Source organism: Lissotriton helveticus, chromosome 1_1 (genome assembly GCF_964261635.1).
Source record: "Lissotriton helveticus chromosome 1_1, aLisHel1.1, whole genome shotgun sequence".
Classification (NCBI taxonomy): Eukaryota; Metazoa; Chordata; class Amphibia; order Caudata; family Salamandridae; genus Lissotriton; species Lissotriton helveticus.
Window position 1 is genome coordinate 960,233,848 of NC_136057.1, and position 18,110 is coordinate 960,251,957.

Below are 18,110 nucleotides of genomic sequence, written 5' to 3' on the forward strand. Positions count from 1 at the left end.
GCAAAGTCAAGAGAGAGCTTCTGGTCAAGGTGCTTGGATACCTGCCACTGGCAATATTGGTCCCCAAAGATTCAAAGTTCTATGTTCCTTTATGAATGTGTGAGTCTTGGTGAGTGATTGAGTATTTGTGAGAGAGTAACCAAGTGTAAGTAATCGTGACTGTGTGTAAGTGAGCATGTGAGAGTGATCAGGTGCATGGGAGTGCGCGCGAGTCTCTCAGGATTTATATAAATGGAGCAGTCGCACTGATGTATGAACGTGTAAGATCTCCCTAGCTGTGCTGTCCTTGGCCTGTGATTATGAGATTTGACATTCACTAAGGACTCATGTTATTTGCTTACTATACATTCATTGCTCCTAATACATTTCTAGTAAAACATACATTTAATCAGGAGATTTCAACCAATTAATGCACGTTGAGGTATACATCACCCTATAAAGGCAATGAACTTTCTCTACTAAGGGCGAACCACAAATAATTCTTCAATAGCTTATAGTGATCATGCTTTGACAGTCCTACATGCTCTATGTAACCAAACAGTATTCCTGTTTGGCAATAATAATAATAAATAGCTAGATTGAATGCTTATAAACATTACACCCGGGTTTATGAGAAGTTTTATTGTGAATTCAAGCTGCAATAATCTTAATAAATACTCTTTGGATTTAATACGGGTTATAGAGGCACTGTCAAAAGTCATAAAGCATTTTCAGATGGAAATATTCAAAATCAAGATAGAATTACAGATACAGACCCAGAGGAAAGATTAGCAGACAAGATTAGAGGAAATTAGCAAGGAAATAGAAGGATACACCAACGAGATCAAAGAAAGAGTGGAAATTCAAAGAAATGAACTAGATTATAAAAACAAGATAATGTGCACCCTGGTGGACATATCTCCCAATATGAAAGATGACAGAAATACAGAGAAAAGCTCGACCGGTAAACCGGGCGCACCAGAGAAAAATTAATATTAACCTATGAAAAGCAAGTGTACCACAAATACAGGAATAACAAAACAGACTACAGACATCGGTACATTAGCTGCAAACTAAGAAGCCACATTTTTCAAACCCTCAACCACAACCCTGGACAAACACGTAAAATAATAACTTCAACACGCAAAACAATGTCTAGTAGTCTTTTCTTCTTAAAGGCAGGATTCTTTAAGATACCCGTAGAGGTGTTGTGTTGTCTAGAGTGCTCTTCGACTAATAAAAAACACTTTGAGCTATGCTTGTTGACCGTGATCCTCTGAGTAATGCTGCCCATGTTTTATTTCCTTTCTATTTGTATGGAATTATGCTTTCAATGCCTTAATACTTATTTTCTATAGTGACCTTGAAATTATGATTGCAATCATCTCCCATACAGGTATAAGGAAAGAAAGTAGATTTCTTATGATTCATAATGTTGACAATATTTGCTACAAGCTTAAGCTTAAACATCGCTATACAGTGTGTTTTGGAATTATTTAATATTTGCTTAAGTTCACAACATTTCCAAACTCACTATCTGGTTACCATGTTGAAATATAACAAGGTAGCATTGCGCTACGCTGCTGTGCGCTTGGCGCTTTTTACCGCTGACTAGATAGCGTATTTTAAAACTTGCTGTTATTTCTTGTGTATTTTAGCTGGGATATCCTCCCCTTTTGTGTGCCCCCTTACCTGCACTATTATAGTTAAAGCACCGCCGCTTGTGCGGGTCCGGTTCTGGGGTGGGGTCCGTTTTAGGATTGGCCGCCATCTTTGAGTGGTGTGGGAGTGGAGTGGTCAGGGACTACTTCCGGCGAGCGCTCTAGTGCGCAGGAGCGACGGAGGGACAGTTACTTAAGGCGAGTCGCCCTGGAGCTCGCCCTGACAAGGTAGCATTGCGCTACGCTGCTGTGCGCTTGGCGCTTTTTACCGCTGACTAGATAGCGTATTTTAAAACTTGCTGTTATTTCTTGTGTATTTTAGCTGGGATATCCTCCCCTTTTGTGTGCCCCCTTACCTGCACTATTATAGTTAAAGCACCGCCGCTTGTGCGGGTCCGGTTCTGGGGTGGGGTCCGTTTTAGGATTGGCCGCCATCTTTGAGTGGTGTGGGAGTGGAGTGGTCAGGGACTACTTCCGGCGAGCGCTCTAGTGCGCAGGAGCGACGGAGGGACAGTTACTTAATGCTCCCCGCCTAGCGCAGCGGTAACGCGCAGCGGGCGCGTCCTCGCGTGGCCGGAGTCGTGCCAGAGTCCTGCCCGTCTGCGCCCGTCCGCGACAGGACGCGCTGGACGTGGCTGGCCTCTGACTCTGCTCTTGGCTGTCCATCATTATGCTCTGCTATTCTAGAGATAATCTTTTCGCCATCAATCAGTCACAGGGGGTCTGTGGCACGCCTCGGATTGATCCCTTATGCGGTCCTTTTTCGTGTGGGTGCGGAGGTTTCTCACTCTCCGCCCCCTTATGTAGGGGCTGTAGGGATGACATCGCTGTGGCAGTCAGTCCTCAGCCTCCCATCAGCATTTGGAATTTAAATGTCAGGTCACTTGTCAAGCATCATCTAGACATTTCTGACCTGCTAGGCAATGATTCCCCAGACCTTTTTTGCCTGACCGAGACTTGGCTGCAGGACACCGATACGGCTGTTGTCAACTTGGCCTTTCCGCCGGGATATTCGGTATTTACCCTTAACCGAGCTTCCAGAGGCGGAGGGATAGCTCTTGCAGTTAAGTCATGTTATACTTGCACCTGGCAGGCTCAAAGAATTTCTGGTTGCGAAAGTGCAATGTTTAAAGTAGCCATCACGCCTAATTTTACCTTGTCGGGGCTACTGATTTATCGGCCCCCAGGGAGCGAAGTGGCTTTTAGAGCGGCGCTACCAGACGCCATTAGTGCACTGGCGGCAGGGTGCTCTAATTTCTCCATTATTGGGGATTTAAACATGCACTTCGATAATCTTGCTAGCACGACGGTGTCCAGTTTTTTGGCAGATCTTGAGGCGCTCCAGCTAACTCAGCTGGTGTTACAGCCTACCCATTCAGGGGGCCACATCCTCGATCCGCTTTTTACTAACCTTTCGGAAACCTGTATCTCCAGCTATACACCACTGGCATGGACGGATCATTATTTGATACAGATCCATTGTCCTACACCGGCTATACAACCTAAGTCGGTGACGTGTTCCATCCCGAGACGACGATGGAACAAGTTAAAGCTGGATGAGTTTTTTCATCTTTTATCAACTGACCCATTTGACATCACTGACCCATTTGACATCACTGGGTCAGTTGATCAGGTCTATGATAGGTTTTGTAACTGGGTCACTAGGGCTTTAGACACCCTTATTCCAATTGTATGCTGTAAAGTGGGGGCGGGCAAATCCAGCCCTTGGTATGATGACTCGCTGCGGGTATTGAAGATCTCCTGTAGGCGTGCAGAGCGGGCCTGGCGTAAATCCTACAACAGCGGGAAGAAAATCTTGTACCTGTCTACGGTGAAATTGTATCACCGGGCAGTGTGCAGAACCCGTGCCGCCTTCTATGCCGCACAATTCAGGATGAGTTCTAACCCGTCTAAGGCTATCTTCAAGGTGCTGAAAGATCTTACGGCCAAAAAGGTAACGACGAACCACCAGAGCTCTGTCGAGCACTGTGAAAAACTAGCTGTTTTTTTCCTGGAAAAGGTTAATGCCATCTATCGGGCATTTCCGTTGGCGACTCCGCTGGACATTTCACCTCCTAAGTCATTAACATCTGAGGAGTTGCACTCTTTTCCTATTTTAACATCAGAAAGTCTCGACACATTGGCCCAGCAAGTGAAGTCGGGGTCCCCTGCGGATCCGCTTTGCTCAGCGGTGTTCAAAGACTTAGCGGTACATGACATCTCACCGTTATGTTCTGTGATTAATACATCGCTTACTTCTGGTGTAGTCCCACTTAAGTGGAAACAAGCAGTGGTTCGTCCTATCCTAAAAAAACCTAATTTGGATGGCAGTAAGCCTGAGAGTTACCGGCCAATCTCACTTTTACCATGGCCTGCCAAGGTGACTGAGGCGCATGTCAACGCGATCCTCTCGGAACATCTACGTCGTGCGGACATCCTCGACGTGACGCAGAATGGTTTTAGAGCCGGTCATAGCACGGAGACGGCTCTGCTGTATATGGTGGAACATCTTCGCTCCGTGCTTGATGCGGGTAAAACGGCGGCGCTGGTGCTATTAGATCTCAGCGCCGCCTTTGACACCGTATCGCACCCGATCCTTCTGCGTCGCTTAGAGGAAGTCGGTGTCACCGGCAGCGCTCTCCAGTGGTTCCAGTCGTTTTTAGCCAATTGGGCCTTTAGCGTGACCGTCCCGCCGCACCAGTCCAAATACCATTCTTTGGATCTGGGGGTTCCTCAAGGCTCCTCGCTGAGCCCTACGTTGTTTAATATCTACGTAAGGCCGCTAGCTGAGGTTGTCAGGCAATGGGGGATGACAATGGTGTCATATGCCGATGACACCCAGCTTGCGGTCACGATCAGCGGGGATGCCGACGTTGATGCCCCCAGATTCCAACAAGGACTGCGGGCGGTCGCTGGCTGGATGACGTCCAACTGTCTCCAGTTGAACGCTAGTAAGACCGAGGTCATGATTTTTGGCAAACAACCGGAACGCTGGGGAGAGAGATGGTGGCCAGGGGATCTGTGTCCGATTCCCATCCCAGTTGCCGAGCTTAAAAACCTCGGGGTCTGGCTGGACCCGTCCCTTTCGTTCGCTTGTCATACCAAGCGCACGGCGGCCTGCTGCTTTGGTATCCTGCGCGGGCTTCGTCCAGTGCTCAAGTTTTTTGATGCCCCCACCAGGCAGCTCATGATCCAAGCTACTGTCATCTCCAGGCTGGATTATGCGAGCTCCCTGTTGGTAGGTCTGAACCAGGCTGAGATTGGACGCCTGCAACGGATCCAGAATGCCGCAGCAAGATCGGTGGTAGGACTACCTAGATCTTGCTCTACTTCTGTGTCGCCTATAAGATTCTGAAGGGGTCTCCGGCTGTAATTCTGTCAACTCTTCTGGCCCACTACATTCCAACCCGTGCTTTGAGATCTGCTGATTTAGAACTGGCAGTTGTCCCGCGTTTTAAGCGGAGCAGAGCGGGCGGGCGCTCCTTTAAAGTTCGGGCAGCGGTGCTCTGGAACTCCCTCCCCCCGGAGATTCGTGCCCTTGGGGACTTGCTTGCCTTTCGCCGTGCGGTGAAAACCTTTTTATTCCCTTAGTTCATTTGGTCTGATTATTGTTTCGTTGTGTTGTGCAGCTACCTTGTCGGGCGCCAGGACGCTCCTTGGCTGGAGCATCTGTGCGCCTAATAAAAATGCATAACATAACATAACATAACATAACATATCCACGTCAACAATGTCTTAGTTGCTGGGTGTTATAAATGTCACCTTCCAGACACCCTTGCAGTTTAAAAACTTTCTACTTATTTTCATATTCTTATTTTTTGCCAAAGTGAACGATTGACATCTCTATTCCATGACATACAAAGGGTCATGTTTATGTTTATGGGCACCAGAACGTCACTTTTTAGGGCGTCTTGTTGGCAATAATCCCTTCACCTTATTTACAAGGCGGCGTTAATCCACTTATTGTGGCTTAACACCGCCTTGTAAATAAGGCCCCTTTTCACTCAGCACTTAGCGTGAAAGAGGCGTGCAATAGGTGTTGCAGTGGGCGTTCCACCACAACACCCATTGCTTTCTGTCCCCTATTTACAAGGGTGGCGTAAATATGGGGCAGCACTAAAAATAAGACCAGGGAAAACCTGGTCTTAACCTAGTGCAACGATGTGAAATTATTTATTTCTACTAATTTTTGCTGTTTCTAAGTGTGCTGCATTATGCTGCACACATAGAAATAGCAAATCACCACTAGTGATTGTTCATGTGCAGGAAGGTTTCCCTACCAGCACATAACCAATAATTTAAAATTTAAAAAAATCGCAATTTCTGTATGTGCTGCTCAAAGCAGCACATAGAAGTTACAAATCACCATTATGAATTCTTTACGTACGGGAAGGGACACCTTCCAGCACATGAATAATTATTCCCTGCAATGCAGACACCCTTGCACTAAGGTACAAGGTTGCCTGCATTGGCCCTGGGCAACTAGATTTAGCACCAGCGCTAGGGGAAACGCAAGGGTGCGCCTCATTCTTGTGAATACGGAGTTTTTAAACTGATGGAGCGCTGCATTAGTAATTTTGGAGCTACACGCTCCTGTTTATTGTAAATATGCCACACAGTGTTTTCAATGATTTTTCTATAGGCTGATGTATGCCCTGGGATGTATGCCATGTTTCATCATAGTCTCATGCATCTCTTCTCCACAAAGTAGCCAGCGAGATTACTTTACTCATTAGCTTTTCTACTGGTGGGTTATAGGCTTAATCTTAACCATATAAGGATTAAAATAATGCACCAATAGACCGACATTCAAAATTTTCTTTTTAAGGTTGTCCTCGTCCATTTGCATATCCATGAGAATCTGGTTAATATTTGGTTGATTTCTCAAAAAATGTTTTGGAAAACACATTGGGAGCATTACATGAAGAGTCAGGACTGGGAGAGTGCATCATTTTGGTGGAGGGAAATTTGCAACAATATATTGGATTAATAGTGTCAATTTGTATTAATGTTTAAGAAGTATTTATGTGGTGCTTTTAAAATTACTTTAGTAGGGCTGGTAATACCTCAAGAGAGACACCTAATTGTGCTGTCCAAAACATGTGACGTTTATAGTCCAGTGGTCAGCAAGTTTAGTAGAGACAACGCAGAATTGAGAAGTATTGCAGAATAATTTGTTCCTCATTTTATAATTTAAACATGGATTGTCAATTTAGATGCTAGTTATTGAAAGGTTTTAGTATTTTTCATCTAATGTTTCTAGGTCAAATGTAAACTACTGGGTAGCAAGTGGTGACTCCCGATGTGTTCCTCTGTTCAGAAGGAAAAAATGGAAATCAGAGGCCTTTGACAAAACAAGGACTGAGGCTGTTGTACTACAGTCTGATATAGAAGTTACACCGGGCACGAAGGCTGTAGTAGTCTTCGATTTTTTTTATTTCAGTCTTCTTGGCTTGTAGCACCATAGTTATGTAGGGCCTGACACTTTTTTAAAGACGCACCGAGCACTGCAAAAGATTATATCATTAAACTATGTAGTCTGCCATTAACTAAACCTATTGGTTCGGCCTTTGGACTTTTGAAAAAATGAAATACTCCCGCTACAATGCAGTATATCCTATAGTATTCGCAGAGGAGATTGGTATTTTCTGAGTTGGGTATCAGGGTAACCATGGTCTCTCAAAAAGTAACTACTCTTTTCCCAGGAGATATAAGGTCATCATAAAGGCTTCCAGTCCAGGAAGACACTTCTATCAAAGGTTCAATAGAATTCGACAATGAAGGCTTCTGGACAAATTGTTTTTCTTTTCTTTGGTAGTGCAGCTCTACCCATATTACTCCAAAGCACTTGAGTAGTCATTGGCAAGAGATGTCGTTGAGGCTGGTTTGCAAATGATCACAATGGGGCATATTACCAACAAATAGCGATGTTTATCGCTAAGTAGGGTTAGCGGCAATATTTTTATCGCTGCGCATCACCGGTTTTTATCGCTGAGATAACTTGCTATCAGCAAGGTTTATCTCAAAAGCGATAAAAATCAGGCGAAATGCGTGAATATCGCTGAGAATACAGCGATATTCACGCATTAGCGTGGAAATGCTCTTAGCCATGTTATCCACCTCCCATTAGATAACATGGCTAAGAACTGGTCTGAGCAGGCGTTGTTTTTTAGCGATAGGGGGAATATTTCCATCGCTATGCCTGCCTTGCTAATAGGCGATAGCGACGTTAGCGACTGCTTTCAGTCGCCAACAGGTTGGGTACGCCCACTTTGCATGTCATTAGCGATAAATTTCGCTGACATGCAAAGCGGGCCCCAAACCGCTCGCTATCACCTAAAAGCTGTCGCTAACATCAGTTAGCGACAGCTTGCTAATAGAGCAATAGAATTATCGCCGCTTAGCGGCCGAAAACGGCCGCTAAACCGGCGATAATTGCCTATCGCCAACCTTGGTAATATGCCCCAATGTCTTCTAAATTCATTTGCGGAAAGTGAGATGTGAAGATTTTTTCAGAATTTGGAGAACATCTTAAAACCCATGTCATCTTTTGTTTTGATAATTTCTTAATGCAGCTACTGATTTTCTTGAGAATTGGCCCACTTATTCATGTGTTAGTAAAATGTCAGAATGATAGTTTCTAAATGTATTTATTGGTAGTGAGCAGCTTATTCAATACAAGTTTCATCTTCATCATTTCTTTGAGCATGCTCTGTGCACTGTGTACTTCTGAAATATATCTTATTGAACAGTTAACTACTGCCCAGCTAGAAAACATAGACACATGTAATCTGAAGTCAGATGAGACTGCATGTTGTCAAAACCTGTAACATTTACAGTAGGACCAGTCATCGCATCGCGTCTGCTCTGCTCCATAACTGTTTGAGTGAATGTATTGCCTTTGTCCCCACCAATACTGCTGGGAGGTTGTTGTATGCATTTACCCCTCTTACCTGAAAATATATGTTTCTAAATCACTATTAAATTTACCCTCTCAAATTTTATTTTGCATCATCTATGTCTAAAGTTTGTCTTCCACTGTAAAATGCTTTTCTCTTGTATGACTCGTATTCCACTTTTATCTTTTAATTTGTCCATAATTTACCATCATGCTTCTTTTTTTAAAACATATTTTTATTGAGCATTTTTAGAAAGAATACCGCTACCACAGCAGCCCGGGCATTTAACCGTGGCAATGAGACAGCCGGTGGGATGGTACACATAATACATGCATCCCTTAACAAAGTGCAAACAGGGACATCATATGTAGGAATATGTGAACAAAAAGGTAAGAACCAGAGGGAAAGAGCCAGATCCGCACACTGCCGACGCATAAGAAGCGTCTAAGTTCTCATCACACATACATAAATATCCGTTGTAGCTATGGGAAAACAGCACAAGTAGAGCACAGTTATTGCAAGTTAATGACAAAACCAAGGGTGGAAGAAAAAGAAGTGGGAGGTATTTCTTGCAGTTACACACATACAATTAGGGTGGCAAGAAGAGCATCCGTTGCATGCAACTGACCGAGGACACCATCATGCTTCTTATTCATATCCATGTCTACCTTTCTCCACTATGTATGCACAGAAGGCTCTGAACCACTTCTAACACGGTTTTGGTTTACAGTATTTGCTGTTTGATAGCCATACATTGATTGATTCCAATCTCTCTTTCTGAGTCTTGCAGAGAAGTGTCTTAGTGTGCTGCACACAAAAGTCCAGGTGGGTGCTTACTGGTGATTTACTCAGTGCCACTCATTCTCCCTTTTCTGTATGTTGCATTATTAAGAGTCTATCTTTTTAGACAAACACAAAACACCAAAAATAATAATATCACAAAATGGTTACTGGTGCTGTTATCCCTTGTGCAGTGCAGCCTAAGGGGTGCCTGGGATTCTTCTTTGGCCAGTGGATGATAGCAAACGCTGTTAAGGTAATCCTAGTGATTAATGAGGCCTCCCAGAGTGCGCGGTTTGCAGGACATCTACCTGCTTCTCTGGTGTTCTGCAAATTATTGTTATCCCCAAAAGATTTTACAGGAAAGGGGCAGTGGACCAAGGTGAAGAGTGAGCAGGACTCTCTGGGGTCAGTGAGGGTAATGTTGTGGGCTATTACTAGATCAAACCATAGGGAGTAACACCACTCTATCAATATCCGGCCACGTTTACATTAGAGGTGAGTACTTCCACCCAATCAAAATGACCACAGCATGAGAGGTCACTGACGTAGTTTGGGATTTTCCCATTCAATTTCAGACACCCTGCCTCTGCGACTGTTTTATAATTGTGAGAAACGCACACCTGGTTCAACCTTGGTGAAGGGAGTGACAAGCCCCCCCACCAAGGTCTAAATCATGGCCGGTAAGCTTACCAACATTCCAAAACCGACAGCAATAAGCATTAGGAAAGTCAATAGGTCTGGATTTAATGTCATACCAAATGTAAATAGAGGCATTCTCAAATTCTGTTTGCATGCACAGCATGCACATGTGCTGCTTAGTGCATTGAAGCCAGACCGAGTGGCTTTGTCAATCCTTGCGAAACACAGCAGAAATGGATTGCTCTCTGCATGAAATGCATATAGGCAACAAAGAATTGAAAGTTACAGCGTGATGATTGACTTTACTTTTCAAATATTAGATAATCCCTCAAGCGTTCTAATGGAAGCCCCTTAGGAACTAGAGAACACCAAACAGCAAATAGCATCAGGTGAGAGAGAAATACTCCTCTGGGCGAGTCAAATACCACTGCATGCATAGTTTTAAGAAATTGCAATAGGTTGTGCAGACAGCTGCACTGTCAAGCCAGACTTAAACATCGGGAAATCTGGTCAATTAAGCACTGTATATCATTTTTCAGAGTATTCCAAGTATGCTGTTGCCCTCTTCCCTACTTAGCCTCGCCCACTATTTGCATGTAGTTTATAGCGATAAGACAGCACATGCTAGAGACAGATGCCGGCTCGAGGCCAGGGCAGGGCTGAGCTGCCTGGCATGGATTCATGGCTTGGATTCACATCCATCTTGCCATGGGGCAATGATCATTTTTCTTCTTAATGATATTCAGATGGTTTGCTGAAATACATCGACATGATGTGTGCAAATAAATGTCACGTGGTCGTAACAATCGTGACATTAGGAGAGGTTCTAAGGCAGTCTTGAGAGTAAGCCTTGAATCAAGATCATTTTAAGGTCTAGTAACATGTACACCGGGACCTCCACGGGCATTAATGCCACCTTGCCCTATATCCCCTCCACGGCCCACCAGCCGCTTCCTCTGGTAGTTCTTTTCTTTGGAAGCCTCAGCCATCATAGCTGGTAAGAGGTCCCAGGTCACGCGTGACTCCTAAAGTCAATCTATACTTTTTAACTAATGGCATATTGGATATAGCACTGCATGCAAAGAGCTATTGGTTTAAAAGTCAGCAGTAGCTGAATGCACCACACAGAACACTTGGCCATTTGGAAGTTATGTATCAAAAGCATGTTTTATAGGCAATTCATCCCATGGTTCATATTCTGTCTCGGAGCCCTGATTCACTTCCTTCTGAGAGTTAAGGCTTCTTTCCTTAGTGGCCAGCCCTTCATAAATGGATATATGTGATGGGGAAGGTTTGGAAGGACCCAACTGCTGTACGGTAATATTAATTCCCACCAGGAAGGGCGGGAGGATTAGATTGTCACCGTCCAAGCCTGCAATTGATAGGAGGCCACCAGTGGCTAATACTTGAAGGCACAGCTGCATAGTGACATCAGTATTCAGCTGAAACAACACGCACAGGGACACTTGCAATAATGTGTGGGATAATGTGCAACATATAAAAGAACATAAATATAGTAAATATTGTATCAGACTCCCAGTGGGGATTAGGTTACAGTGTAAACCATATTAAACTCCAAACGAATGAATGAATGATGTCTTAAGCCTGAACAATGACCCAACCCTCTCTTAGCACACCTATGAGATTTGGTGCTACTGACGTAGTTTTAACATGAAGCATCATGGGACTGTGAGCCGAATCCAAGCGTCCATGGACTGGCTTCTCTAAAGATCTGCTTATGACTGCACAAGCTCCAGTGCATAAGCAGGATTTCTCTGTTAGCCAATAAAGCATCGCTTTCAATGTGCTCCATTTACTGGGTTGGCCCTTGAACATGTGGCTAGGTTTGTGTAATTATAAGCAGTGAGAAAATGTAATGTTCTTCTTCCTATACCTAAGCACAAGGAGAAGCTTAGTATCTTAGTTGTCAGGTCTTAAAATCTAAATGCATCAAGTTTAATATTTATCAAGGATTTGTGCCAGTGAAGTTTCACACAAAGTGGCACATACCACTGCTAATCTTGTGCAAATCCTGTGCAAATCTTGGCTTGTGTTTTTTTAGCTATATGTTGCATCAAGGTCTTGTCCTGTGATGGTACATGGGCATTCCCATGCAATCGGCAATGGATTTTGACACAAAGCCCTATCTACTTATAAAGATAGACAGCGTGTAGCACCTAAAAAAGATGCTTCCTCCAGACAGGCTTCACATTTAAAAAACGTTTTTTTTTCTCAAGGCTTTTCTAACTTTGCATGTGAATTGTAATGTATAGCTATAGCTTTTAAGCTATATCTGAGCATAGTAGTTTGTACTGGAATAATACCCTCCCTGCACAAAACCTAAGCTAGACATCACACACTCCCCCTTGCATTATAGTGTAAGGGTGTGTGCGTAGCTCACACCCTGGGCAGCTGGGCAGCCCAGGGTTCTGGGCAGCCTAAAGTGCTCCAGCGCAGGGGGAGAGAGCCACAGCACCATGCCTGTGGTTGCTGCTCTGTGTTGCATGGCTTAGTAAAATGTATCCCCAAATTTCTATTAATTGACTAAACTAAAATACCTTTGTTTGTTATTGTCTGGTGGTTAGGCTGCTCATCATGAATCATGTGCTCCAATCCTGGCATTAAAACGTTCTTAGCAATTTATGTCCCTGACCTTTAGATGGCAAATATATTTTATGTTAAGCAAGCCTCAGAATGAGCTATCTAGGGTTCCTCCAGTTAAATCTTCCTTAGCCATTGCATTCCTGCTCCTAAGATCTGGTATGTGGGGGACTCCACGTGCCTTATAGTTCTCTATAAAATCCCTTGGCCCTCACTTTCTGTTGGCCCATGTAGTGTCCCTGGGGGTGACACCACTCTGGACAAATCTGAGTGCCCTTTCATTCCCATTTCCAGGATCATGGGTGTAGAGACACTGGGTAATGTTTTACCAAGTGAAGCTTTGTTTATAGGGGAGCAGACCAGGAGCCTTCCTTACCCCCCCCCCCCCCCCACACACACACAGCAATCTACTGTAACCTCCAGCTCACATTCACCATTTGCTCTTGACAGGTGATAGATGGAAGAGTTAAACTCCAAGGGCTTGATTCACAAAGGTAACTTACACTTTCGAGTAAGTGTACACTTTGGAGTAAGTTTACTATGTTTGTTATTCATAAACTCCAAGTGTAGACGTACTACAAAGAAATAAGTTACATGTCTCCACTCCCAGGGTAAAGCAATTGGCATACTCTTGTGTGGATGGGTGATGCGTTTCCTTAAGCCCCTCTCTGATTCTCCGTAGACCCCACCTCCTTCTCCCTAATCACATCTACTTTAGGAGTAAGTCTGCCCCTTTTCCTGCCCACTCTACCGTATCTCTGTCACGTTTACTCCTAAAAGCTATATTTAGGTATGCAGAGACTCTGCAGTAGGGGAGGACATCTCCGCACAAATTAGTGCAGGTACAACTCATATTTTGTAGTACTACAAACGGTACTGTAAACTGCTGTCTGTGAATGAGGCTCCAAGGAATCAGGGAAGACTTGCATAAAACGACCTTTGAGACCGGCAGGTCCCACCCACCCCCTACTAAATCTTATTGGGATATACTTTATTACTTTTAATTCCGGTTGTGATAACTCACTATTGAATTAATGGGAATCTCATAATGAAGGGCTGTCTGTGTTCACAATGCTCAGAATAAAAATGTTTTATTTGCAGTGCTTAGCTGCGTTATAACAAGTATTTAGAAGTAATATTTTACAGTGGAAATGCTGTCAAAATGTTTAGAATTTTAGAAGGGTATTCATAGAACCATCTTAACATGACGTTTCTTTAGTCTCCTAAAGTGAATCATGGCTGATGTGTTTGGACTGCATGGTATCTGGAAGGGTCAGACAATGGGTTCCTTGAAGCTGAGAAGCCAGCAGGGTTGGAGAGGAGTACCTTGTCAGTTTCACACGTTAGACAAATAGTCACATGGCTCTGGCAAGATCCTGTTTCGTCACTGAGAACAGGAAACAAGCAGCACCTAGTTCTAGCTTGTAAGTGAGAAGTAGAACATGTTCCATCAGTATAAACTCTTATCTGTGGGTTAAGAAAGGAAAGGGGAAAATTAATATTGAGAGCTTTTATTGAGAGAGGCATTCAAGAACTTGAAACTGCTGAACCTGAGAGCGTTTCGTCTAAGGAAATAAGGTAAGTGTGTACACGAGAGAGAGGATTTATTGCATTTACATTTGTACTTAAAGTTTTTACACTAGGAGATCATAAAAAAAATCTGCAAATCGTGAACATTAAACTGGTGTTTGAAGAGTGGCTGTTTCTGCTACTAAACTTTTCCCTAAGCCATGGCAACCTGTGCACCACTTTCATTATACTCAAAAGAGATCGTATCTAATGCATGGTTGACTAATGCTTGAGCCTTTAGCAGAAGGGTTGCTTGATATCTTGCTTTAGACCTGCTGCAGTCATTCATTTAAACAAGTGGTGCAAGAATACATTGAGGACAGGTGAATTGTATCTTTGGATTCGTTCTGGATTGGGGAGACAGGCCACTAAAACATGTCTACCTTCCCTAGACCAGGAGTACTGTAAATATTTGCCTATCCATCTTTGGGTAAACCTCTTTGATCTGGTCAGTAGGTTTTCTGGAGCACCAAACACAATTGTCACCTGGAAACGACACCATGCTACAAGTGGAAAATAAACATTAATCGATAAGCCAAATGATCGTGACCACTGCTGTCACTCTTAGCAGTAAAGTCCTTACTTGTTTGCTTGTATTTTCCATTAGAGAAGAAGACTGACTATGACATGCAAAATTCAAAATTGTATCCATTTAAAAGGCATTGGTTAAGCCAATAGGTCCAGCTTTAATGTGTTAATGCATGAAAACACGAGCATACACACGTGCTATTTGCATGTGTTGTGTGCAGAAATGCTATTTAATATATTAATGTCAGACCTGCTGCATTACTTTCTGTATAGAATGCATATTGGAATTAATGAATGTGATAGTATGATGAATGAGTATACTTCTATGTAATTAGTCTCTCTTGCACTTCATCAAAAACACCTGCTAGAGGTCAGAATGATACTCCAAACAGTCAGTAGCACGAGGTGAGAGCGAACCTTTCCTCTGTGTGGAGTGAAAACGCACTCTAGATATATTTCATGGAATTGGTAACAAGAGGTCTTCATGACAGCTTTCCTATCAAGCCAGACGTAAACAGGAGGAGTTAATCACAGACTACTAGGCCATATCCACGAAAACATGAGAAAAATAGTCTTATTAGTCATCCCGCTGACCTGCAGCTTAAGCCTAGAGGTACAACGAATGGGACCAATGGATGGCCATGCCCGTGCCAACCTGGGTGATTCGCTGAAAAAAGACAAACAGTGATGGCTGGAGATACTTAAAGAAATATTTACCAGCTGTGAGTACATTGGTTACCTTTCCAGTCTGTCGTTCCTTTACTTGCCTATGCATTGCATTTACAGGAATAGACCTGCAGTTTACAAACATGTTTTGTTCCATCCAAAAATGCAACAGCCCACTAGTATGGATAAGCTGAAGGTCCATGGAAAGGAATACTACCCGTAGGAACTCACACTGATTAAGAAGTGTCAGTGCAACCATTTCCACCCACTAATTTCTTGTTGTCTAAACGCTAGGAATTATATCTTCATTAGAGAGATTACTGAGATACACTATGTGAGAGCATACATACAGGCAATTAGGTGTGAGCTGAAGAACAGAACGTATGTACTTTTTTAATGTAGTGGTTAGGTCCATATAGACAGTGGACACATTATGAGTGTAGGTCGAAATTATCGACCTTGATATAGTGACATACAATCCAAATCTGCACTCTTGCTAAATGAAATAGTATTTGGAGGCACCATTGCTGCCTTTTTATCACTTAATTTTATCTGCGATCGAGTGCTGTAGGAATGCAGCTTTTTCATATAGACGTCCACGAGGAAGGGCCAACGATTACAAGATGTTGTCTCTCTCGAGTCCAAGTAGGCAGGACAGACTGAGTGAAGGTTGCATTGAGGAATGAAAACCACTTGTGGACAAGCAAAAAAAAGGGACAGGACAGTTAAAATGTTTCCAAACTATTTACACAATTTATTTCAAGATATTTCCGAGAGAGGCAGAGACCGCTGAAAAGTGCAAAAAACAAGAGAAAGTATGGAGAGATATTCTCTCTGGGTTTGGGATAGGTGTCGAGATGATCTATTGTGGCTGTCAATAGCTCCCATACTTGTGAGTTGGCAAAGGTTTAGCTTTGTCCTGGCTCCCCTCTATAGCAATAGCTAGACACTGTCTCCTTCCAGGTGTGTAATGCTGAATCAATCTGTCTTCCAGGATTATTGGTGGGCAGACATATTACAGTGAAGTTGCCTGGAAACCAAAGGTGTCTGGTGACACAGACGACAGCAAGAACAGCAATGGGAACAATGAGCGTGGGTCAGTATTGGCGCGCTGTTGCATGCTTGTGTGGCCAGAAAAAGTGTACCCAAACTCCATGTGTTTTGTCTCTATCCTTCAATTTCTTTTACCGAATTTCGCCTACTGGGATGTATGGAAGCACTTTAACAAGAGGGCCATGGTAGACAACTGGATCACATTAACACTCTTTAGGCTCTTCCAATATTAGTCTTATTCTTCATGTCACCTTCCCATAGCATCATTCTAGAGCTCCCAGGTTGCCTCCTCCCGGTCTCTAAGTTAGTACTACTCATGAGCGATGACTTCATAATTTACAGACACAACCACATGCAACTCTGTTCCGCCTTCGGCTCCTTCTCGTGTTTTTGTAAATTGTGATAGTATGTTGACTGCTCTACTTCTAATGCTGGGATCTACAACATCTTTCATGTAGGGACAATGGGATGGAGACATTTAGAGCCACTGCCACCATTCCAGGTCGAATGAAGGGCATCTTCCTCTTGGCTTATGAGGAATTACTGCAGAGGCGACTGGGAAAGTACGAGCACACCATCAGCGTGCGGCCCCAGAACCTCGTGGGCAGGTTATTGGTGGAAGTGTATGTTCAGGAGCACACAGGCATCACCGACCTGGAAGTTCCCCCTCTGCAAAATAATAAGCAGAAGAGCAAATCCATTGGTAAGTCCCATGCTGCCTGTGAAGCTCAGCAGTGGTTATGGATGAAAGATTACAGTGGAGAACCCTGACGAGTGAATGTCTGACTGAGTCACCAAGTGAAGTGAGTGCAGATGCTGATATGATGCACAGTGGAGTGAGCTATTTCTTACATCTGGAGTCAGGAGCTGTTTCTTTGTATGCATGTATACACTATTTCTACAGCATGAACCTAGCCAAAAGGCAACATATCATCAATGAGTAATAAAAGAGGAAGCTGGGTTGTGAATGGTTAATGTATTGTGATGTAGTGTTCTTTAAACAGGTGAGTCTTCAACCCCCTCCTAAATTGGAGCAGCATTGGGATGGTCCTGATACATACTGTGATGTAGTTCCATTTGCCTGGTGCATAAACTGAAAAGACCTGCTGTCTTGTTTTTTCTTCTATACACTTCTTAGGCTTAGATTTACTACGCCTTTGTGTTGCAGTTGCCTTGTGCACAGCGAAGCAGTGTAACTCAAAGGCTTATTTGGAATTTACAATGCCACGCAAAGTCTGAACTGCATGGCCTTGCATGGCTGTGTAAAGAAATGTAACACAACACATCTGCTTGTGCTGCAATACGTTACAATACAATTTGGAGTGTACATAGGTGAAGCATGGGAATTGGAACATTCTCATTAAAATACATTTTAAGATTTTTTTCAAAATTGTGAAAAAAATAAAATATTTCATAATGGTGTATAACCACTGCCCTAGAATATTTTTGTGTGTCTGTAAGGTCTTGATTTATTACTATGATATGTGTTCTTTTGCCGAGAGTTAATTATTTTGACTCAGCAATAAACCCTGTTATAAAGGAAAACTAAGAACAAGTGTACCTTTCTATATGGCATGATGTGCATTAATATAAAATGTGAGTTCTTGAGCGACTGCCTCTTTCAATCAGCTTTGAAATTAAATAGACAACCCTGTCACGCTAGTACATACTTCAACTATTAGGGCAGAAGGGAAGGGAAGGAGAAGAGAGGAGGTCAGGGGAGTGGAGAAGA

At 43.3% G+C, this 18,110-nt stretch overlaps 1 protein-coding gene across 1 annotated transcript in view; it reads left to right on the forward strand.

Moving 5' to 3' along the window:
- ITIH5 (inter-alpha-trypsin inhibitor heavy chain 5) overlaps window positions 1-18,110 on the forward strand; it is a 295,211-nt gene that overhangs the window by 89,873 nt on the left and 187,228 nt on the right. Inside the window, exons 4-5 of the mRNA XM_078677098.1 lie at window positions 16,320-16,421; window positions 16,837-17,081. Of these exons, the coding sequence (XP_078533224.1) occupies window positions 16,320-16,421; window positions 16,837-17,081 (347 nt within the window). The remainder of the gene's footprint in view (window positions 1-16,319; window positions 16,422-16,836; window positions 17,082-18,110) is intronic.